The following is a 25454-nucleotide window of genomic DNA, read 5'->3' as shown; positions in this document are numbered from 1 at the left end:
TGTTTGTGTTTACTTATCGGCTTAGTAATGAGGGTGTCTGGCTGACACCTTTTTATCACTAAACAAAGGGCTTGGTGTCAATGACAGCTGGTGAAACAGAGCTCTAATTACATTACTCTGATGCCACACATCAGAATGAAAAATTTGGTGTCGAATCAAGAAATTACATCACAATTTTTTTTTTTAAATATTTTTATTTAGCTCAAAAAATACTTCATTGATGTACAAAAAGGCATACAAAAACCGAGGCTAACACGCACCAAAAACATTTTTGCTGCCAAGAGATGCAGAAAGCAAGAGAAGAGAAGCAAATACTCAACGTGCACACATACCCTAATAGAAACACGTCACCACTTCTGCATTTTTAACCCACTCCTGATTTTGACTTACAAATACTGATATGAAATACTGACCAAATACTGATATTGTGACCGTAGCCTAAGACAAAATATATATACATTTTATCCTACAATTCTGCCCCATTTCTCTTGTGCCGTTCATCATTTTACAAAAATCATGATTTTTATATATTTAACACTAGGACTACTGGACTCGTGACCCTGCCTAGAACTACTGAAAGGAGTCATTTTGACTCCTTGCTTGTTTTCGTATATTTTTAGAGTTTCATTTGTGGTTATTTATTAATAATTATATTTTTTGTAATGTATTATTATTGTGAGATCCAACAGTAATGCTTTTGATTGTTTTTTTTCTGCTTTTCTTACTTTTCTACAGAAAATAACAATAATTATAATAGACGTTTTTCAAACATTTTTTTTTATTCAAGTGCACACATATAAACAACAACTGAAGAACAAAAAGCAGAGAAAATGTAGGTGGAGGAGCATAAAAATGAAAATATGGCGCAGAATTCACCTTCTAAACATTTGGTGTTTCGCATTTTAGGCATTGCCTTTGATTTATGGCAGTACATTGCCCACACAAAGACTTACCACAAGTCTTACAATTGCCGACAGATCTATTTTTCTTGCACTTTTCTTTGATCTGGCAAAATTTTGTTTGAACCATCACTTCTGAACATGTAGAAACTTGGGACGTGGAACCCTTTTCCCTATCTGTGACATAAGGACCACTCAACTCTCTCACAAGCGTTTGCAAAAATGCCTTGCGTGACATTTTTTGGTGGGTAATCTCCTTGAATATTATACATGCATTTATACCCGCAAAGTCTAAGGCATTTTCAAATGCATGAACAGGCCATCTCCTTGTGGATGTTCGTGTGGTATATTTTCGTGCCATCTGATCCACTACATCTACTCCATATTTTGTTTCATTGTAAAACTTTACCGTTTCTGGAGTTTTTTTAGCGGAATCAGACGCAACAACAACATCTGGATGGACGGAACTCAAAATGACAACATTTTTGTTGGGCTTTCCTTGATATACTGTAAGTGTAAAATTGTCTTCATTTCTAAACACTTTAGTGTTGTACAATTCCTCTTTCATGGATTTTATTTCTTTAGGCACTTCTCGCCTTATCTTATTCAGTGTTCCCACGATGGTTGTTCCTTTGCTTTTTAGCTGTTTAGCTAATTTTACTGAAGTAAAATAATTATCGGTTGTAACATTGCGACCTTTTTTCAAAAACGGGTCCAATAACTTCATTACCACATGGTCAGCTAAACGGTCCTCAGCACGGCGTGTGTCATCTTTGCCTAGATAAGGGAAGCCATTTGCCAGATATTTGCTCTCCTTATCAACAGCTAGCCAATATTTGTGGCCATATTTATCTGGTTTGGAAGGCATGTACTGCGTGAATGGACACCTAGTTTTGCTTGGGAAAAGTTGCTCATCCACCGTTATGTATGGGCCAGGTTTGTAACACGCAATACAATTTGCAATAAACCTGTCCCACACAGTAGAAAATAGAGCAAACTTGTCCGTTTGCAGTCTCTCCGATCGAGTAGATTTCTCATCAAATCTGAGAAACCTCATAATTTCAACAAAGCGGTCCCTAGACATTGTCGCTTTGCAAAACGGTATTCCCCAGTCATTACACCAAATACTGCTAATCGAGTGACGGTTTGTGCCAGATATTCCACGAGCATAGAATATCGCAATGAATGCATCTAGCTCCTCATCAGATAGAGTAAACTGTAAATTATTGTTCCTGCATGCTTCTGCAAGCGTACAGTTCTTTATATGTGTCAATATATATGAATCAAAAAATAAACGCCATGCGCTCAAAGGACTATCGATAATGATATTTCTTCTGGCGTATCCTGTAGGGCCAGGTGCTTCTCGAAGAATATTTTGGCTGTCACGCCTACCAGGCAAGTGTTGTCCAATTTCAACAGGTTTCCATTGAATACCATCCGCTGAAACTAGTATTCCTTCAGATTCGCCTTCTCTGGTGTTTGTTGTTGCATTACCTTCGCCGCCATCGTTATCTGTTGTTCTTTCATTTCTGGGACGTTTTGCTGATTTTTTCTGTCCACGACCAGGAGGATGGTCACGAGGCAACATAACTGCATGAGCCCGATCCCCAGTTGATGTGCTTGGAATATCTGGAAAAAAGTTGATGAATATTTAGAATTTTTGTTTTGTAAGGGTCCGTGCACACTGGCTGGATTAGCGGCGGAATATCCAACCGGATATTCTCACCACAATCCGGCCCGTACCTGCCCGCTCAGGTACAGAGCGGAGTTTCATACCTGAAGCTCCGCTCCGAACCCCGGGCTGGAGCCGCTGTCTGGGACGGAGCCGTGCTCGCGCGTAAGCAAGCGCTGCTCTGTCCCTGACAGCGGCTCCAGCCCGGGGTTCGGAGCGGAGCTTCAGGCATGAGCGGGCAGGTACGGCCTGTATTGCGGCAAGAATATCCAGATGGCTATTCAGCCAGAATTCTGCTAGTGTGCACAGGCCCTAACTCAGTGTGTGGAAGAACAAATAAATACACATAACTACTTACCTTCTGGATTTGTTCCTTCTGAGTCTTCAGATTCACTTGATATGTTCTGAGGAATGAAATCTTCATCACTGTCAGAATCAAATACATGTTCCTGCAATTCGGATTCCGATTCATCCTCCGGTATGGATTGCAAAGTAGCCAGAATATCCTGAGGCTTTATCAAACGTCTTCTCTCCATATTCCTCACAAATTCCATAATTCTATATAGTTCCCTGCTGAAAAATAGAAATGAAAACTAAAAGAAATAATAACTGTTCTGCCACCTTCAAAAGTAGGTGGGCTGAATCAGTTGACAGACAGCTAAACTATTTCATAACAATTCATACCTGTATGAGTCTTCAGAGCTCGTATGTCTGCGTCTGTTCTCTTTGTCTCTTCAGCTGAACTGAAAGTAAAGTTACTATCCAGAATACTGTCTCCTGCTAGGACCTTAGAAAAACACCACCCTTCATTAGCATAAGATAAGAGCCTAGAGTAAACAAGCTATTTTGTTCAGCATTACACAGTAATACAAGCAGGTAAAACACAAGGAAAATGTGAAAAGTTGACATGTAAATTGAACTACATCTATATGAACATCAGGGTAAATAAGACAGAGTGAAAAAATTATGCACAAAACTTTATAGCAACATTTAGTGACAAAAGGACCTCAAAATATAGTAGGGAGTCAAAATGACTCCCTTCAGTAGTTCTTGGTAAATTTTGAAAAAAACGCGCACATTTTTTACCAAAATTATTTATTCTCACAAAATCTTTTTTCACATCATATTTGAGGAAAAGTCACCGAGTTTCAAGCCGGAATTCTGAAAAATGTAGTCACAGAAGAGAAATAAAAAACGAAAGGAGTCAAAATGACTCCATCAGTAGTTCTAGTGTTAAAGTATCTAAGGAACAAATAGGGGAAGAAGCATATACCTGTACGCTCACTCCTCTTTGCTGCATCCACTTCTTCAGGAGATAAGGTTTCCGCCACTCGTTGCATGGGTCAAATCCCTGGTTTTGGCTTACCCTAATATGGACCAAAATGCTGCCCAAACTACTGCTGTGTAAAAGTTACCCTAAATAGATCTGAAGTGGAGCACAGACTGAAATGTTGTTTATCACCCACCACTGGGATCTTTCGCAATGCTATTTGGACATGAGGGGCTGACAGCAATGACACTAAAATGAAACTGTGTGTCACTTGTCTTTTGAAAAAAAAAAAAGACAGCATCAAATATTCATGTGATCTGCTGCATTTTACAGAAAAAAATCTCACAGCAATGCAAACATCACACAGTAAGAAATGTTCAGCATTAAACTACTGTTAACACTCACTTCCAGATGTAATTATTTATATACTGTATGTGTATTATCATATATTGTTATATGTGTGGGGAGATATATATATATATATATATATATATATATATATATATATATATATATATCTCCACACATATGTACAGTCATGGCCGAAAGTGTTGGCATCCTTGAAATTGTTCCAGAAAATGAAAAATTTCTACCAGAAAATTATTGCAGTTACACGTTTTGTTACACATGTTTATTTCATTGGTATGTATTGGAACATCACAAAAATAACCGAGAAAAAAGGCAAATTGGACATCGTTTCACGCGAAAACCTGGAAAAATGAGCTGGACAAAATTGTTGGCACCCTGAACTTAATATTTAGTTGCACACCCTTTGGAATAAATAACTGCAATCACTTCCTATATCCATCAGCAAGCTTCTTACACCTCTCAACTGGAAGTTTGTACAATTTTTCTTTTGCAAACTGCTGCAGGTCTCTCATATTTGAAGGGTGCCATCTCCCAACATTACGACCCAAAATCCTTAGGTAAATCTTTTGATTTCATGATGCTATGCACAGAGTTAAGGCAGCCAGAGGCAGCAAAAAACAAAACAAAACACCCTTGAAGCTCCACCATATTTGACTGTAATTACTGTGTTCTTTATTTTGTAGGCCTCATTCTGTTTTCGGTACACAGTAGAATGGATGTGCTTTACCAAAAAGCTAAATTTTGGTCTCATCTGTCCACAAGACATTTTCCCTTGGAAATAAATGTCCCAGAGTCTGGAGGAAAAGTGGAGAGGCACACAATCCAAGCTGCTTGAGGTCTAGTGTGAAGTTTCCACAGTCAGTGATGGTTTGGGGTGTCTGGTCATCTGGTGGTATAGGTCCACTGTGTTTGGAGATGGAAATTTCATTCTCCAGCAGGACTTGACACCTGTCCACAATGCCAAAAGTACCAATACCTGGGTTAAAAACAACAGTATCATCGTTCTTGATTGACCAGCAAACTCGCCTGACCTTAACCCCATATAAAATCTGTGGGGTACTGTCAAGAGAAAGATGAGAGACACCAGACCCAACAATGCAGACAAGCTGAAGGCTGCTATCAAAGCAACCTGGGCTTCCATAACACCTCAGCAGTGCCACAGGCTGATTGCCTCCATGCCACACCGCATTGATGCTGTAATTGATGCAAAAGGAGCCCTGACCAAGTATTGAGTGCATTTGCTGAACATACATTTCAGTAGGACAACGTTTCGGATTTTAACCCCTTCATGACCTTGCCGTTTTTTGCAATTCTGACCAGTGTCCCTTTATGAGGTAATAACTCAGGAACGCTTCAACGGATCCTAGCGATTCTGAGATTGTTTTTTCGTGACATATTGGGCTTCATGTTAGTGGTAAATTTAGGTCGATAATTTCTGAGTTTATTTGTGAAAAAAACGGAAATTTGGCAAAAATTTTGAAAATTTCGCAATTTTCACATTTTGAATTTTTATTCTGTTAAACCAGAGAGTTATGTGACACAAAATAGTTAATAAATAACATTTCCCACATGTCTACTTTACATCAGCACAATTTTGGAAACAAATTTTTTTTTTGCTAGGAAGTTATAAGGGTTAAAATTTGACCAGTGATTTCTTATTTTTACAACAAAATTTACAAAACCATTTTTTTTAGGGATCACCTCACATTTGAAGTCAGTTTGAGGGTTCTATATGGCTGAAAATACCCAAAAGTGACACCATTCTAAAAACTGCACCCCTCAAGGTGCTCAAAACCACATTCAAGAAGTTTATTAACCCTTCAGGTGTTTCACAGCAGCAGAAGCAACATGGAAGTAAAAAATGAACATTTAACTTTTTAGTCACAAAAATGATATTTTAGCGAAATTTTTTTTATTTTCCCAAGGGTGAAAGGAGAAACTGGACCACGGACGTTGTTGTCCAATTTGTCCTGAGTACGCTGATACCTCATATGTGGGGGTAAACCACTGTTTGGGCGCACGGCAGGGCTCGGAAGGGAAGGAGCGCCATTTGACTTTTTCAATGAAAAATTGGCTCCAATCTTTAGCGGACACCATGTCGCGTTTGCAGAGCCCCCGTGTGCCTAAACATTGGAGCTCCCCCACAAGTGACCCCATTTTGGAAACTAGACCCCCCAAGGAACTTATCTAGAAGCATAGTGAGCACTTTAAACCCCCAGGTGCTTCACAAATTGATCCGTAAAAATGAAAAAGTACTTTTTTTTCACGAAAAAATTATTTTAGCCTCAATTTTTTCATTTTCACATGGGCAACAGGATAAAATGGATCCTAAATTTTGTTGGGCAATTTCTCCTGAGTACACCAATACCTCACATGTGGGGGTAAACCACTGTTTGGGCACATGGTAAGGCTCGGAAGGGAAGGAGCGCCATTTGACTTTTTGAATGAAAAATTATCTCCATCGTTAGCGGACACCATGTCGCGTTTGGAAAGCCCCTGTGTGCCTAAACATTGGAGCTCCTCCACAAGTGACCCCATTTTGGAAAGTAGACCCCCCAAGGAACTCATCTAGAGGCATAGTGAGCACTTTAAACCCCCAGGTGCTTCACAAATTGATCCGCAAAAATGAAAAAGTACTTTTTTTTCACACAAAATTTCTTTTAGCCTCAATTCTTTCATTTTCACATGGGCAACAGGATAAAATGGATCCTAAAATTTGTTGGGCAATTTCTCCTGAGTATGCCGATACCTCATATGTGGGGGTAAACCACTGTTTGGGTGCACGGCAAGGCTCGGAAGGGGAGGCGTGCCATTTGACTTTTTGAATGGAAAATTAGCTCCAATCGTTAGCGGACACCATGTCGCGTTTGGAGAGCCCCTGTGTGCCTAAACATTGGAGCTCCCCTACAAGTGACCCCATTTTGGAAACTAGACCCCCCAAGGAACTTATCTAGATGCATAGTAAACACTTATAACCCCCAGGTGCTTCACAGAAGTTTATAACGCAGAGCCGTGAAAATAAAAAAATAATTTTTCTTTCCTCAAAAATGATTTTTAGCCCAGAATTTTTTATTTTCCCAAGGGTAATAGGAGAAATTGGACCCCAAATGTTGTTGTCCAGTTTGTCCTGAGTACGATGATACCCCATATGTGGGGGTAAACCACTGTTTGGGCGCACGGCAGGGCTCGGAAGGGAAGGCACGCCATTTGGCTTTTTGAATGGAAAATTAGCTCCAATCATTAGCGGACACCATGTCGCGTTTGGAGAGCCCCTGTGTGCCTAAACATTGGAGCTCCCGCACAAGTGGCCCCATTTTGGAAACTAGACCTCCCAAGGAACTAATCTAGATGTGTGGTGAGCACTTTGAACCCCCAAGTGCTTCACAGAAGTTTATAACGCAGAGCCATGAAAATAAAAAATAATTTTTATTTTCTCAAAAATGATTTTTTAGCCCACAATTTTTTATTTTCCCAAGGGTAATAGGAGAAATTGGACCCCAAAAGTTGTTTTCCAGTTTCTCCTGAGTACGATGATACCCCATATGTGGGGGTAAACCACTGTTTTGGCACACGTCGGGGTTCGGAAGGGAAGTAGTGACGTTTTGAAATGCAGACTTTGATGGAATGCTCTGCGGGCGTCAGGTTGCGTTTGCAGAGCCCCTGATGTGCCTAAACAGTAGGAACTCCCCACAATTGACTCCATTTTGGAAACTAGACCCCCAAGGGAACTTATCTAGATGTGTAGTGAGCACTTTGAACCCCCAAGTGCTTCACAGAAGTTTATAACGCAGAGCCGTGAAAATAAAAAATGTGTTTCCTTTCCTCAAAAATATTTTTTTAGCCCAGAATTTTTTTATTGTTGCAAGAGTAACAGGAGAAATTGGACCCCAAAAGTTGTTGTCCAGTTTCTCCTGAGTACGCTGATACCCCATATGTGGGGGTAAACCACTGTTTTGGCACACGTCAGGGTTCGGAAGGGAAGTAGTGACGTTTTGAAATGCAGACTTTGATGGAATGCTCTGCGGGCATCAGGTTGCGTTTGCAGAGCCCCTGATGTGCCTAAACAGTAGGAACTCCCCACAAGTGACTCCATTTTGGAAACTAGACCCCCAAGGGAACTTATCTAGATGTGTGGTGAGCACTTTGAACCCCCAAGTGCTTCACAGAAGTTTATAACGCAGAGCCGTAAAAATAATAAATGTGTTTCCTTTCCTCAAAAATATTTTTTTAGCCCAGAATTTTTTATTTTTGCAAGAGTAACAGGAGAAATTGGACCCCAAAAGTTGTTGTCCAGTTTCTCCTGAGTACGCTGATACCCCATATGTGGGGGTAAACCACTGTTTGGGTACATGCCGGGGCTCGGAAGGGAAGTAGTGACATTTGAAATGCAGACTTTGATGGAATGGTCTGCGGGCGTCACATTGCATTTGCAGAGCCCCTGATGTGCCTAAACAGTAGAAACACCCCACAAGTGACCCCATTTTGGAAACTAGACCCCCGAAGGAACTTATCTAGATGTGTGGTGAGCACTTTCAACCCCCAAGTGCTTCACAGAAGTTTATAACGCAGAGCCGTGAAAATAAAAAATAATTGTTCTTTCCTCAAAAATTATGTTTTAGCAAGTAATTTTTTATTTTTGCAAGGGTAACAGGAGAAATTGGACCCCAACAGTTGTTGCCCAGTTTGTCCTGAGTACGCTGGTACCCCAAATGTGGGGGTAAACCACTGTTTGGGCGCACGTCGGGGCTTGGAAGGGCGGGAGCACCATTTGACTTTTTGAACGCAAGATTGGCTGGAATCAATGGTGGCGCCATGTTGCGTTTGGAGACCCCTGATGTGCCTAAAACAGTGGAAACCCCTCAATTCTAACTTCAACACTAACCCCAACACACCCCTAATCCTAATCCCAACTGTAGCCATAACCCTAATCACAACCCTAACCCCAACACACCCCTAACCACAACCCTAACCGCAACACAACCGTAACCCTAATTCCAACCCTAATCCTAACCCTAATCCCAACCGTAACCCTAATCCCAACCCTAACCACAACTGTAACCCCAACACACCCCTAACCCTATCCGTAACCCTAACCACAAGCCTATTCTTAACCCTATTTCCAACCCTAGCCCTAATTCCAACCCTAACCCTAAGGGTATGTGCCCACGTTGCGGATTCGTGTGAGATTTTTCCGCACGATTTTTGAAAAATCTGCAGGTAAAAGGCACTGCGTTTTGCCTGCGGATTTACAGCAGATTTCCAGTGTTTTTTTGTGCGGATTTCACCTGCGGATTCCTATTGAGGAACAGGTGTAAACCGCTGCGGAATCCGCACAAAGAATTGACATGCTGCGGAAAATACAATGCAGCGTTTCTGCACGGAATTTTCCGCACCATGGGCACAGCAGATTTGGTTTTCCTTAGGTGTACATGGTACTGTAAACCTGATGGAAAACTGCTTCGAATTCGCAGCGGCCAATCCGCTGCGGATCCGCGGCCAATCCGCTGCCAATCCGCTGCGGATCCGCGGCCAATCCGCTGCCAATCCGCTGCAGATCCGCGGCCAATCCGCTGCGGATCCGCTGCGGATCCGCGGCCAATCCGCTGCCAATCCGCTGCAGATCCGCGGCCAATCCGCTGCGGATCCGCTGCCGATCCGCGGCCGATCCGCTGCAGATCCGCGGCCGATCTGCTGCGGATCCGCTGCCGATCCGCTGCGGATCCGCGGCCAATCCGCTGCCAATCCGCTGCAGATCCGCGGCCAATCCGCTGCGGATCCACTGCGGATCCGCGGCCGATCCGCTGCGGATCCGCGGCCGATCCGCTGCGGATCCGCGGCCGATCCGCTGCGGATCCGCGGCCGATCCGCTGCGGATCCGCGGCCGATCCGCTGCGGATCCGCTGCCGATCCGCTGCGGATCCGCGGCCGATCCGCTGCGGATCCGCTGCCGATCCGCTCTGTGTGCACATGCCATAACCCTACCCCTAACCCTAACCCTACCCGTAACCCTAACCCTACCCCTAACCCTACCCCTAGTTCTAACCCTAACCCTAGTGGTAAAAGAAAAAAAAATATTTTCTTTATTTTATTATTGTCCCTACCTATGGGGGTGATAAAGGGGGGGGTTTATTTATTATTTTTTTATTTTGATCGCTGTGGTAGAACCTACCACAGCGATCAAAATGTACCTGTAACGAATCTGCCAGCCTGCAGATTCGGCGGGCGTACTGAGCATGCGCCCGCCATTTTCCAAGATGGCGGCGCCCAGCGAGGACACGGCCGGACACCGGGAGGATCGGTAAGTATGAGGGGGTGGTGGGGGGGTGGATCGGAGCACAGGGGGGGGGATCGGAGGACGGGGGGAGCGGACAGGAGCACGGGGGAGCGGACAGGAGCACGGGGGAGCGAACAGGGGGACGGAGGGGGGTACCTGACAGAACGGACGACTGGGGAGGAGATCGGGGGTGGTGGGGGGGGCCAGTACATGATTTCCAGCCATGGCAGATGCTATTGCAGCATCGGCCATGGCTGGATTGCAATATTTCACCATTTTCATAGGTGAAATATTGCAAATTGCTCTGATTGGCTGTTGCACTTTCAACAGCCAATCAGAGCGATCGTAGCCACGTGGGGGCAAAGCCACCCCCCCTAGGCTGAAGTACAACTCCCCCTCTCCCTGCAGATCGGGTAAAATAGGAATTAACCCTTTCACCCGATCTGCAGGGATGCGATCATTCCATGACGCCGCATAGGCGTCATGGGTCGGGAAGGGGTTAAAATCATTTTTCAAGCTGGTGTTATAAAGTATTCTAATCTACTGAGATAATGACTTTGGGGTTTTCATTAGCTGTAACCCATAATCAACATTAATAGAAATAAACACATGAAATAGATCACTCTGTTTGTAATAACTATATAGGAGTTTCACTTTTTGTATTGAAGACCTGAAATAAATTAACTTTTTGATGATATTCTAATTTTGGGAGAACCACCTGTATGTATTTTGACTGCAATGATGTACTAACTGTGGGTCTCCCAACCCAAATTTCCAGGCTCATATGCGTCTATAAGACTGCAAGTTCTAGTAGGGAAACCGTTGTCAGTCCGGGAATTGCGGTCCATATATAAACCATGAAATACACCAGTGTGAACTGGGTCTAACACTATTTAATGCATCCATTTCATTTACTGATAATTGATAAAAATTGATGCATGTATTTGCTTAGTACTTACGGGTCTTTTCTTATATACCAGGTAAACAAAATGCATAAAATTGATACCCAGAAAACTGGAATTCCATATCATTATGTCCAAAGCACAACGGAACAGAGTGGCCCAGATAATGAAGAAAGAACAACCTATAGAAAACAAAACAGAGGCTTTAATATCCATCATCTGAATATAATTAATTTTTTTATCTATTTCTGAGGTTAATTAAAGGGTATTTAGGTTAAACACAACCTGCCACCTAACCTCTTTGTATGTGAACACTATTAGATCAGGACGGTCCAATTGTTAGGATCTGTGGATTTGTGTCCCCTGTGGTCACACATTTGCCCTACTGCTGCATTTATAAAGATGTCTCGAGGACTCCCATTCTGGTTATTTTTGGGGTTCCCAATGATCATACCACTTGCAATCTAAAATTTATTCTCTAACCTGAGAATAAATGTGTTTAGTGGGAAAACCTATTTAAATTTTGATCATGTGTATTACATAACTATTTACATTGGATTGTAGTGTGAATATAAAAATTCATATTTTGAGTCCATATTGAAATATACAGAATGATTCAAATGATGACAGAGCAGCATTACTGGTCATACATTTACAGACAGACAAAGTTCATAGTGACACAATCTTGAGAACTGTTTACTCCAATTGTCTGAAGGTTTTTACCTCACAAATAGTTCTACGTTTGTTGTTTGTTATTGTAAAACATGGAGATTTATTTAACCTCTGTCTGCTGTGGATTTATGCTATCCTCGGGAGCTTTTGAATTGTGTGGGTTTATTGCCCCATTGTCTGATGTTTGCCTTGTATCTCTGATTCATCTTATCCCAAAGGCTGGCCACTAGACGGCAAGGCTGAACCAGACTTACACATAGGGCAAATTACTATATAACCCCAGAGAAACATGACTAAGACAGAAGCAGAAACTTGGGTACCTGTACTTATAAGTGTACAGTGTTGTAATACCTGCATAAGTGGGAACGCCCATGCAGTGTTGTGAAATTTCCAGGAATTCTCTGTCTTGGTGCTTGCTTCTCTGATATACCAGATGGATGATGTTTAAAAGCTCCTTGGTGATGATGTGAGTATATGTACTTAATCTTTATATGTATTTAATCTGTATATGTACTTACCCTTGGTTTGTTAAAATATACAAAAGTGTACACAATCATACTATTCCTTTAATTTTGTAATTTGAAATAAAATTGTGTTATATCGCAAGTAATAGCCTTCTTTAAAGTCGTATCCGAACCTTAGTTTTAAAAACTTGGCAATACATGGATAGAGGAAACAAATAAAAAAGGTAAATTGAGAAATATTTCTATTTTGGCATGGACTTTGCATGTAGCAATACACAGACTTCACCATCTCCTATCTGGTGAGGCCCAAAAGGCTACAAACAAAAGTTAATTTTAATCAATACTGTATTTTTCGGACTATAAGACGCACTTTTTTCCTCCAAATTTGATTCTGGGGAGAATCTGTGTGTCCGGGGGAGGAGGAGGCAGCAGCAGGGGCCAGGAGATCGCTGCATACCTGCCTGTGCTGGACGCTGAGCTGTGCAGGAGGACCTGTGTGATGTCAGAAGTGGGTGGGCTGGAGCATCACATGGCAGCTCAGAGCCCTCCCTCTTCTGACATCATCACAGGTCCTTCAAACTCCCACCTAGAATCTGCAGCTTCCTCTTATGTCCTGCGCTGTGGAAAGGCAACAACAACAGGGAGGGCTCTGTGTGTGTGCAGCCATGGGATGCTCCAGCTTTTACCTCACAACAGTGTGGCTGGCTGCCACAATTAAGAGGTCAGTCTTTACAAAACACAATAAAGCACTCTGCCACTCCTTTGGTGAACTATAACTACCAGCATGTCATAGGATCTGCAGGACATGCTGGGAGTTATAGTTCTCCCATGGGATTTTAAAGCAGCACTCCAGTGTTATTTTGCAGTGCTGGAGTGGTGCTTTCACTATAAGCCCTGTGCCCCCATTCTTAAGGCTCATTTCCACATGCGATGCACACGTCCGTATCTCGCATGTGGAAACCAAGCTGTGGAGCCGGCACTCCAGAGCGCAGCGTGCGGCCGCATAGGAACACATGGAGCTGCACAGCTCCGCTCCAAAGTGCCGGCGCCAGAGCTTGGTTTCCACATGCAAGATACGGACGTGTGCCTCGCATGTGGAAATGAGCCCTTATACTCACCCTCCAGCGTCTTCATATCGTACTTCACAGACACCACACTGGTCCCACAGCTTCCAACATAATAACATACTATTATATATAATAACACCACATATAATAGTATGTTATTTATGTTATTAAATATTTTACATTTTTTTTGCTTCAAATATTTTTTTCCCTATTTTCCACCTCTAAAACCTGGGTGCGCCTTATAGTCCGGTGCGTCTTATAGTCCGAAAAATACGGTAGGTCTTGGAATAATAAGTTCCACAATTAGATGTGTATAAATAAAATGTTCCTGTGCTGAGATAATCTTATAAATGTGCTCTGCTGTCTACTGTGTAATGGCTGTGTCTGACCGTACTGGGACATGGTCTGATGATACAACATCTAGGCGGTGGGGGGGGGGGGAGGTTGGAGTATACAGATATTACAGCAGGGGATCACAAATTATTCTTTTTGTGAGGTAAACATTTCACTGTCTGTTTTTAAACAATGTGTTAATTTAAAGAAAGAATCCTTTGTGATCCTGTGCTGTAATGTCTGTATAAGTCTCCCAACCCTCTCCCTCAGGAGATGTGGTATGATCAGACCATGTCCCTGTACGGTCAGACAAAGGCATTACACAGTACACACAGGGGCACATCTATATGATTTTCTTGGCACAGGAACATTTATTTAAACACATCAAATATGGAAATTATTATATTTCCAAGATCTATTGATTAAAATGAATTGTTGCTCAGGGAAAACCCCTTTAAGAAGTCCTGTTCTACATCACTTACAGGGAGGGGTAAGGTATTGTCTGGTCTTCTCATGAAAATCTGCAGTCTTCTGAATCCTTGCAGTGTGCACACCACACGCAGTCAGGATTCTTCCATGTTGCTGGTAAGAGTGGGCAGCCACGTGACCACAAGTATGCGATTTGCATACTTTTGGCCACACTCATTTGTATTGAGTGAAGCCACTCACGTCTAGTCGCCATATGACCATATGTATGCAAATCGCATACTCGCGGTCACCTGACTGCCCGCTCTCACCGGCAGCACCTGAGAATTCTGACAGCATGTGGTGTGCACGTTGTAAAGATATCACTGCATACTTTCACCAGAAGATCCATTTAAATAATTTTATTTTTACATGAAATTCCACCAACTTTACAAATTCAGGACTACTACCTATGAGCTATATTATATTCAGATATTTCTTTCAATCCATACACTTCATTTTACTGGATTCAACTTAAAATATCTCACGTTTATAATAAATATGGACACCTTTTAGGAACTTCTTTACTTAAATGATAATTGATGCTTGAATAAAGTTATCTGAAAATGAAAGTAGATGTCATACTGTAAATAGTCAAATTGTAATATGGAGAAAATGTTGTGTTTCTCCCTAAAAATACCCCCAAATTAACTGCCACCAAGTTCTTCACTTCTAGCCAACACTGCTTGTCAGGAGAAATCTCTCTCTAGGAACTGAAACACAGACTGATTTAAAAATTAAGGGCAGGTCTTCATCTTTGTGCCCGCCAATGTGACGTCTCTCCTATCTGTCATACTACTGTCAAAAGAGAGGAGGTGGAGAGTTCAGGGCAGGCATCCACTTTATCAATGAAATCCAATGTATAAGAATAAAAGAAAGCCGCACTGCCTCAAATTTGAGGGCTACCAATTGTCATGGCACTAATCAGCTCGGAGTCTGAAACACATATGGAGGTGCTTGCGTGGATGCAAAGTCTTTAATGAAACAACTGACAGTAGAAGAAACGCCACAGCACTCACCAGGCTTGCAGTTCAAGTTTTTCTTTATTCAGTGACACATAAAGGCATCTTCACGGCACGGGAGTGTAGGAGGAGTGCAGATATAGAACAGATGAAACGACGACGGCCGTTTCGCGCTAAAGGAGAGCGCTTCCACAGGTCCGTGGAAGCGCTCTCCTTTAGCGCGAAACGGCCGTCGTCGTTTCATCTGTTCTATATCTGCACTCCTCCTACACTCCCGTGCCGTGAAGATGCCTTTATGTGTCACTGAATAAAGAAAAACTTGAACTGCAAGCCTGGTGAGTGCTGTGGCGTTTCTTCTACTGTCAGTTGTTTCAATTTATCAATGACTTTCCAAGCTAGGAAAGGGAGGTACCAGCATTCACAGCGCTGGTAGTCTTTGCAGTGTGTGTACATGTGCACATAAATCAAGTGGATGATCCAACTGCTTTGGGACATTCTTAGGGGTTAAATAAAAAATATGAACAGTGGAAAAACTTTCTTTTAGTAAAAACTACAACAGGTTTTCTATAATCATATTTATTTTTAGCAGAAAATATATTTTGCTGTATGCTTTTATTAAAAACTTATTTTGTTTGCCTTCTACAGTTGTGCTCAAAAGTTTACATACCCTGGCAAAATTTTTGCTTTCTTAGCCTTTTTTCAGAGACTATGAATGATAACACCAAAACTTTTTCTCCACTCATGGTTAGTGGTTGGGTGAAGCCATTTATTGTCAAACCACTATGTTTTCTCTTTTGAAATCATAATGACAACATGGTTAACATCATTCTGAAGCAACCCGATGCCCACTGAGAGCCCCGCCACCGGGAGAAAGTGAACTTTATTCCTCCCACCAGCCTCAGGCTTTCAGTCATAGAGGTGGGCCAGCGCAGTATAGTGAGCAGCGGCTGTATTCGTGCCCCCAGCACTGACAGGCAGTTGTAATGCATCCCATGATGTACAGTAAAAAATAAAACCAAAAACATGCATTAAAGAGAACCTGTCAGCTGATTTATGCTGCCCAAAGCGTGGCGCCATCCCAAGCCAGCTATTTTCAGAACCACTACAGTTGATTGCCTGCTCTCTCACATAGTTAGAGACCTGTCCATCACCTGGAGCAGTGTGGGTGTGACAGCAGTGGGTGTGGACCCATGCGCCACTATCTGGGCTTACCCTAGGGGTGTAACTAACTGACAATCTGGTCTTCATAAAGCCTTTAATGGAGAGCATAGGCTTGGGTCGTTATGGTAGTCACCAGAAGCCACTCTAGGACAGCCCCTGAACCTGCAGCAGCTGACCTTCAGGTCAAAGCAGAAAAACGAAGAACAGAGGGTGAAGACAGAAATGTGGTCAGACAATTCAAGGTCGGGGCAGGCAGTAATACAAAGCCAGAGTCAGGAGTGGAGAGGTCAGACAAAACGTGTAAACAAGCCGGGTCAGGAAAGACAAAACAAGAATGCACATAGACACGTTACCTAGAGACATACTGCAACTAGAACCTATGCTTAGACAAGGTTCCCAGCAACGAGAATTGCCTTATCGTGGCTGCCAAGTACACATGAAGTGACCAATTTATGTGCTGCGTATTCCCAATTTTTCATACTTTCTAGTGCAGTATTGCACGTCAAATTTCATATTTGCATGCGATAGCGATACAGATTGCTACTTTATTTGTTGGTTAGGCAAGGTGTGGAGAGAGGAGATGCCTAATGTATCCACTGCTGGCAGGAGATAGGCAAGGTAAGCAAAACTCTGCAAGACACAGTGGTTTTAAATTCCTGCAAAGTCTGGCCGCGCCTACCAATTGCCGGGTGGAGACTCACCAGCAACATAAGGATGTAGCAGTGGTTTGAAACTGCGAGGAGCACGGTGCACGCAGTGAGTAGGATGGTGGTTACAAACTGTGAGAGTCATTGGCATAATACTGGGTATAAACAATTCGGGTGTGTCATCGGACTAGTCTCGTCCACAGTCTGATCTGTAAAGTATATTTTCTCTGAATGCCATTAGCGCTTTAGAAAAAAATATAACTGGTTGCAGTTGGGTTTGGGCAGCATGATTCAGATGATAAGTTACTTTTTATAGAAACTTGACTCTAGCTCACCCAGTTGCTCTATGCTCATCCACCTGGGGCTCAGACACCGGCCTCGCCCTGGCTTCACATCAAGGATAATAGAAAAAAATTGGAGTCCAGCTCAACAGGATTGAATTTTCCTTTTCTTATTCAAACGAAAATATAGTGCATACAAAAGAAAAATGTACATGGTCGACATAACCCAGTCGACGCATTTCGACTGCAATAAGAAGTCTTGCTCATGACTGTATGCACTGTATTTTCGTTTGAAAAATAAAAAGAAAAGGAAAATCCAGTACTGTTGAGCTGGACTCCAATTTTTTCTAAGTTACTTTTTAACATATACTTTTTATCAAGGAAATCTATGGGTTTCAAATAGTACTGTGTAACATCGACCACAGGTATCCATTAACCCCTTTTCCCCCCAATGCTGTTTGCACCTTCATTCCTGGCCAAATTTTATCATTCTGACCAGCATCACTTTATGTAGCAATAACTTTTGAACACTTCAACTGATCCCACTGATTCTGAGACAGTTTTTTTGTGACATATTGTACTCCATGATAGTGGTAAAATTTCTTCAATAAGACTTATGTTTACAAAACCATTTTTTAGCGACCACAGTAAATTTGAAGTGACTTTGAGGGGTCTATATGACAGAAAATACCAAAAAGTGACACCATTTTAAAAACTGCACCCCTCAAGGTGCTCAAAACCACATTCAAGAAGTTTCTTAACCCTTCAGGTGCTACACATGAATTTTTGGAATGTGTAATGAAAAAAAAACATTTAGTTTTTCAGAAAAATTTTACTTTAGCCCCTGATGTGCTTAAATAGTGGAAAACCCGCCCAAAAAGGGACACCATTTTGGAAGCTAGACCCCTGAAGGAACGTATCTAGATGTGTGGTGAGTACCTTGAACTCCCAGTTGCTTCACAGAAGTTTATAAAGGTACAGTAGTGAAAATAATAAAAAATTAAATTTTTCCCACAAAATGTTATTATAGTCCCAATTTTACTATTTTTTCAAACATAGCAGTAGAAAATGGACCACAAAATCTGTTGTGCAATTTCTCCTGAGCATGCCGATACCCCATATGTGGGGAAAATACACTGGGTGAATGGCAGGGCTCAGAAGGGAAGAAGCGCCATTTGAGTTTTTCAATACAAAATTTGCTGGAATAATTAGTGGCTGCAATGTCGCATTTGGAGACCACCTGATGTGCCTAAACAGTAGAAACCTCCACAAGTGACACAATTTTGGAAACTAGACCCCTCAAGGAATTTATGTAGACATGTGGTGAGCACCTTGAACTACTGGGTGCTTCACAGAATTTTACACACAGTTGATCTGTGAAAATGTAAAAAAATATATTTTTCCCATAAAAATGTCGTTTTAGCTCCAATTTTTTCATTTTCACAAGTATAGCAGGAGAAAATGGACCCCAAAATTTGTAGTAAGCACCTTGAACCCTCCAGTACTTCACAGAAGTTTATAACATTGAGCCATGGGAAAAAAAACAACACATTTTCCCCACAAAAATGTTTTGTGGTCCCAAATTTTGTAAAGCAAAGGTAACAGGAAAAATTGCACAACAGAATTTGTTGTGCAATTTCTTCTGAATACGCCGATACCCAATATGTGGAGGAAATCTACTGTTTGGGCACACAGCAGGGCTTGGAAGGTGTGCCATTTGACTTTTTGAATGCAAAATTTGTTGTAATAATTGGCGGAAGCTAAGTCGAGTTTGGAGAGCCCCTGATGTGCCTAAACAATGGAAACCCCCCCACAAGTGACACCATTTTGGAAACTAGACCCCTCAAAAAATGTAACAAGATGTGTAGTGAGCACCTTGAACCCTCTTCCCCTCCCCCCCAATGCTTCACAGAAGATTATAATGTAGAGCCATGAAAATAAAAAAATCTTAGAATAGTTTGCAGACTCGATATACAGAGCCCTAAGTGCTAGAAGAGCAGGTGTAGTGATGATTTTGACTATGGATGTTTTCCAGAAACAAGCAGTAGTGGATATTGCTGAGTGAAAATTGTAAATTGCAGTTGTATTAACCAGTACATTGTAGTGACAAGTACATTGTGCCCAGCTCATGCTTCTGGAGACACGCATTAAAAAAATTAGGTGGGTTCTCATCAGTACAGAAACACATCTAAAGTCGTGAAGGAGATAGAAGGAACCTGTCAGCTGATACAGGCTACTCAATCCACAGGCTACTCAATCCACGGGCAACATTTATCAGATAATAGCTGTATAAACTCAGCCAGATGTAGTTATGACCGAAAGTGTTGACACCTTTGAAATTGTTCCAGAAAATGAAGTATTTCTCGTAGAAAATTATTGCAATTACAAGTTTTATTATACACGTTTATTTCTTTGTGTGTATTGGAACAACACAAAAAGCAGAGAAACAGGCAAATTGGAAATAATTTCACACAAAACTCCAAAAATGGGCTGGACAGAATTGTTGACACATTTCAAACATTGTGGATAAACAACTTTGTTTCAAGCATGTGATGCTCATTCAAACTCACCTGTGGCAAGTAACAGGTGTGGGGTTTATGAAAAATTACACCTCAAACCAGATAAAAGGGGAAGAAGTTAATTCAATATTTGCATAGTCTGTCTGTGTCTGACACACTAAGCATGGAGAACAGAAAGAGAAGAAAACTGTCTGAGGACTTGAAACCTTCAGATTGTCGATATTTGTCAACAATTTTGGTTCTTAAGTCCAACTGATCTTGATGTTTCTTTGTCCACAGTGCACAACATAATCACGAAGTTTACAACCCATGGTATTGTAGTTAATCTCCTTGGAGGTGGACGGCAAAGAAAAATTGCTGAAAGGTTGCGTCAGTGTCAGTGCGAACTATCCAACGACATTTGAATTAAATGAAACGCTATGGAAGGAGACCCAGGAAGACCCCTCAGGAGACACAGAAACATAAAAAACTAGACTGCAGTTTGCCAAAATGTAAGTAAGCAAAAATTGGTCTAAATAAGCATCTTGTGGACAGATGAGACCAAGATAGATATTTCTGGTAAAGCACATCATTCTACAGTTTACCGACAATGGAATGAAGCATACAAATAACAGAATAAACCCATAGGTGTCCAGAATTACTAATAACTGGCACTTCACATCAAATAGTCACCATATTCAGACTTACATAAACATTGCCGAACGAAGAAACCCAGAGAATGACTAAAATATCAAATGCTTTAATAATAAAATTTAAAAAACAATAAGTGTATAGGACAATATAATAGAGAACTAAAGCGCCCTAACTGGAGAGGGACGATGGGTTATAATATATGATATATAGTGTTAAGAGCCCATACCAGGGACAAACATGTCTCAATAATTAATCAAGATTTGTAGACAAGCCTCATACCTACGTTATCAGGCTCAATGAAAGCTAACCAAGTATGCAATCATATAAAAAATGAATAATACATATTACCAGAAGTGATGGTAAAGGGGATGGCTGCCATACATAGACCACAACGACCCTCCTCACCCCAACGCATGTTTCGCATCCAGCTTCGTCCGGGGGCGTGTTTCCCTGATAAGGGCTCTTAACACTATATATCTTATATTATAACCCAGCGCGCCTTCCCCCCAGTTTGGGCGCTCTTGTACTCTTTTATATTGCCCTATACACTTTTTGGTTTTTAAATTTGATTAATAAAGCATTTCATATTTTATTCATTCTCTGGATCTCTGCAATGTTTATGTAAGTCCGAATATGGTGACTGTACAAAGAGCAGAACAACGTACCTACAGTCAAATATGTGGAGGTTCAAAGATGTTTTCTGGTTGCTTTGACTGTGTTCAAGGCATCATGAAATCTGAAGATTACCAAAGGATTTTGGGTTGCAATATACTGCCAAGTGTCAGAAAGCTAGGTTTGTGTCCTTAGTCATTGGTCTTCCGGCAGGACAATGACCCATGGTGTGCAACCAAATATTAAAGTTGAGGGTGCAAACAATTTTGTCTGGCCCATTTTGGGGGTTTTGTGTGAAATTATTTCCAATTTGCCCTTTTTTCTGTTTCATTTGTGTTGTTCCAATACACACAAAGGAAATAAGCATCTGTACAACAGAACATGTGGAATTTCAATAATTTTCTGGGAGAAATACTTTATTTCCTGGAACAATTCCGTCCATGACTGTATGTTTGACATTGAAATGCCGCATTTAAGAGAAAAAAACATACAATCTGCTTCCCTGGACTGAGAGGTCTATGGCTATATGTGCATGTAGGCAGACACCTGTCAATACTTGAGATGAGCAAACTTTTCAAGGTTTGGTTTAGTTCGGTTCGCGGAACGTTTAGACGTTCACCAAACAGTTCGACAAACGTACCCGAACCCAATTCAAGAGAGGGAGGACAAATAAAACGTATATACAACACCTTAGGGGTGACAATTACCTTTCCAAACAGCTAAAATTAAGGGAAGACACCATGAAAAGTGGCATCATTTGACCCACAGTAGAAATTTGCAAATGGCACAGCAGCAGTCAGCCATGGGCCATGCATGAAGTATCAGGGTGTGGGCCAGCACTTACAGCTTGGAATTGAAATTTCAATTAGGACCTAGTGGTTAACGGAGTGGTGTAAGCCTTCTTTGCTGGAAGCCCTGATACCTCATACAACAGCTCCATTTTCTTTTTCCCAGTCACACTCAAATGGCACAAAAAGTGTTTCATACAGTACTATCGGTACAAAAAAGGAAGGAAAATAACACAGGTAGTTGACTAAAAGTAAGTGCAGGCCTGCCTGTCTTGGAGTCCTATTTACAGAGACAACCACCAGGTGGAGACCCAACTTTGAGTCTCCACATTTCAAAAAAATATTGGCACACACGACTAAAGTGGCATCCATTTCCATAAAGTAGAAACAGTATAATAGACCTTTGACACCCCTTGGAGTCTTCACATTTCAAAAAAATATTGTCACACATCACTAAAGTGGCATCAATTTCCAGAGTAGAAATGTGGTAGTAGGCCTCTGACACACCTTCCACCACATGCAACCCAACAGATGGAGACCCAACTTGGAGTCTCCACATTTCAAAAAAATAGTTTGTAACATTAGCAGCAGTTACAACAGTGGGCACAGAAGACACCACAAACATGGTACAGACTGTAATAATGCAAGATCAATGCATGACACTAAAAACTACACCATTGCCAAGTCTGCGACTGGGGTACAAAAGTAATTGGAGATCCATGACTTGTTCATTTTGATGAAAGTTAGGCGGTCTATATTTTCATGGGACAGCCAGATGTGCTTATCCTTCAAGACACCACCAGAAGTGCTGAAGACACCTTCTGAGAGAACGCTGGCTGCCAGGCATGACAAAACCTCCAAGGCGTGGAGCTCAGGCCACTCTTCCATTTTTGAAGACCAAAATGCAAAATGGTCCAAACCCCCAATAGCATGGATATGGAGCTCCAGATACTCCTGCACCATCCTCTCCAGTAGTTGACAAAGTGTCAGACTTGTACTCTGTTCTGCTGGTGCACGGGCTGGTCTAAAAAATGTGTGAAACAATTCACAGAAATTGGTTATGCCACCTACACTACTGCTACTGATGTTTTTGCAATGATGCCTTGACGTTTCTGGGGTTGGACATCAAGAACAGGGGTGCACACTGTGTGCCTTACTGCTGTCTTGGGTAAAACCACTCTTAAGATTATCTACAAGCGCGTTTCGATACTCCAGCATGTGCGTGTCCCTTACCGGGGGGGGGTTGGCATCTGGCAAAGTTTACTCTTGCACCGTGGATCTAACAGAGTGGCAACCCAGGAGTCAGCACTATTTCTAACCCTAAGAATACGGGAATCTGTTGTGAACTCTATTTCTGGGCTGTTGTGATTTTGGTTTTTGCTCCCTCTAGTGGTCATTAGTGATTTGACTCTGGAGCTTCTGTCTTTTCCTATATCCTCACCTGGGCCGTTAGTTCAGGGGCGTTGCTATATAAGCTCCCTGGACCTTCAGTTCAATGCCTGGCATCGTTGAAATCAGAGCTAATCTGTTGTGCTCTTGTCCTATGATCCTGGTTCCTGTATTTCAAGCTAAGTCTGCTTCCTTGCTTTTTGCTTTTGTTTAGTTTTGTATTTTTGTCCAGCTTGTTCCAATCTGTATCCTGACCTTTGCTGGAAGCTCTAGGGGGCTGGTGTTCTCCCCCCGGACCGTTAGACGGTTCGGGGGTTCTTGAATCTCCAGCGTGGATTTTTATAGGGTTTTTGTTGACCAGATAAGTTATCTTGCTATATTCTGCTATTAGTAAGCTGGCCTCTCTTTGCTGAACCTGGTTCATTTCTGTGTTTGTCATTTCCTCTTACCTCACCGTTATTATTTGTGGGGGGCTTGTATCTTGCTTTGGGGTCCCTTTCTCTGGAGGCAAGAGAGGTCTTTGTTTTCTTCTCCTAGGGGTAGTTAGATTCTCCGGCTGGCGCGAGTCATCTAGCGATCACCGTAGGCATGATCCCCGGCTACTTCTAGTGTTGGCGTTAGGAGTAGCTATTTGGTCAACCCAGTTACCACAGCCCTATGAGCTGGATTTTTGTATCTCGCAGACTTACACGTTCCTCTGAGACCCTGTCCACTGGGGTCATAACAGTATGCCAGGCCAGTATTAAATGTTTAATGCATTGCAGAAGTGGGATTATAAGAAAGAAAATTTTGAGTTTTTTTTTTCCCTCTCTCATTTTTTTTTTTTCTTTTCCCCTTTACCTCAGAGTGGCTTAAGCTTGCTGCAGACATGAATGTCCAGACCTTGATTACAAGTGTGGACCAGCTTGCCGCTCGTGTGCAGGGTATACAAGATTATGTTACCAGAAATCCTAGGTCTGAACCCAAGATTCCGATTCCTGAACTGTTTTCAGGAGACCGATTTAAGTTTAGGAATTTCAGGAATAATTGTAAATTGTTTTTGTCCCTGAAACCTTGTTCGTCTGGAGACTCTGCTCAACAAGTAAAAATTGTTATTTCATTCTTACGGGGTGACCCTCAAGATTGGGCTTTTTCGTTGGCGCCAGGAGATCCGGCATTGGCTGATATTGATGCGTTTTTTCTGGCGCTCGGTTTACTTTATGAGGAACCCAATCTTGAGATTCAGGCAGAGAAAGCCTTGTTGGCTATGTCTCAGGGCCAGGACGAGGCTGAGGTGTATTGCCAAAAATTTCGGAAATGGTCCGTGCTGACACATTGGAACGAGTGTGCACTGGCCGCTAATTTTAGAAATGGCCTTTCTGAGGCCATTAAGAATGTTATGGTGGGTTTTCCCATTCCCACAGGTCTGAATGATACCATGTCCCTGGCTATTCAAATTGACCGGCGGTTGCGGGAGCGCAAAACCGCAAATTCCCTCATGTTGTTGTCTGAACAGACACCTGATGTGATGCAATGTGATAGAAAAACCGCAAATTCCCTCATGTTGTTGTCGGAACAGACACCTGATTTGATGCAATGTGATAGAATCCTGACTAGAAATGAGAGGAAAATTCATAGACGCCGGAATGGCTTGTGCTACTACTGTGGTGATTCTACACATGTTATCTCAGCATGCTCTAAACGTATATCTAAGGTTGTTAGTCCTGTCACCGTTGGTAATTTGCATCCTAAGTTTATTCTGTCTGTAACTTTGATTTGCTCACTGTCATCTTATCCTGTCATGGCGTTTGTAGATTCAGGTGCTGCCCTGAGTCTTATGGATCTCTCATTTGCTAAGCGCTGTGGTTTTATTCTTGAACCATTAGAAAATCCTATCCCTCTTAGGGGTATTGATGCTACGCCATTAGCAGAAAATAAACCGCAGTATTGGACACAGGTTACCATGTGCATGACTCCTGAACACCGCGAGGTGATACGTTTTCTCGTTCTACATAAAATGCATGATTTGGTTGTTTTGGGGCTGCCATGGTTACAGACCCATAATCCAGTCCTTGACTGGAAGGCTATGTCAGTGT

At 42.0% G+C, this 25454-nt stretch overlaps 1 protein-coding gene across 4 annotated transcripts in view; it reads right to left on the bottom strand.

The window, feature by feature from the left end:
• POPDC1 (popeye domain cAMP effector 1) overlaps positions 1–25454 on the bottom strand; it is a 227341-nt gene that overhangs the window by 59015 nt on the left and 142872 nt on the right. For all 4 annotated transcript variants that reach the window (XM_077289644.1, XM_077289642.1, XM_077289645.1 and 1 more), the window contains one exon: positions 11444–11568. In XM_077289644.1, the coding sequence (XP_077145759.1) occupies positions 11444–11568 (125 nt within the window). The remainder of the gene's footprint in view (positions 1–11443; positions 11569–25454) is intronic.

Source organism: Ranitomeya variabilis, chromosome 2 (assembly GCF_051348905.1).
Source record: "Ranitomeya variabilis isolate aRanVar5 chromosome 2, aRanVar5.hap1, whole genome shotgun sequence".
In the NCBI taxonomy this organism is placed as follows: Eukaryota; Metazoa; Chordata; class Amphibia; order Anura; family Dendrobatidae; genus Ranitomeya; species Ranitomeya variabilis.
This window is presented reverse-complemented; position numbering and strand designations above follow the sequence as displayed.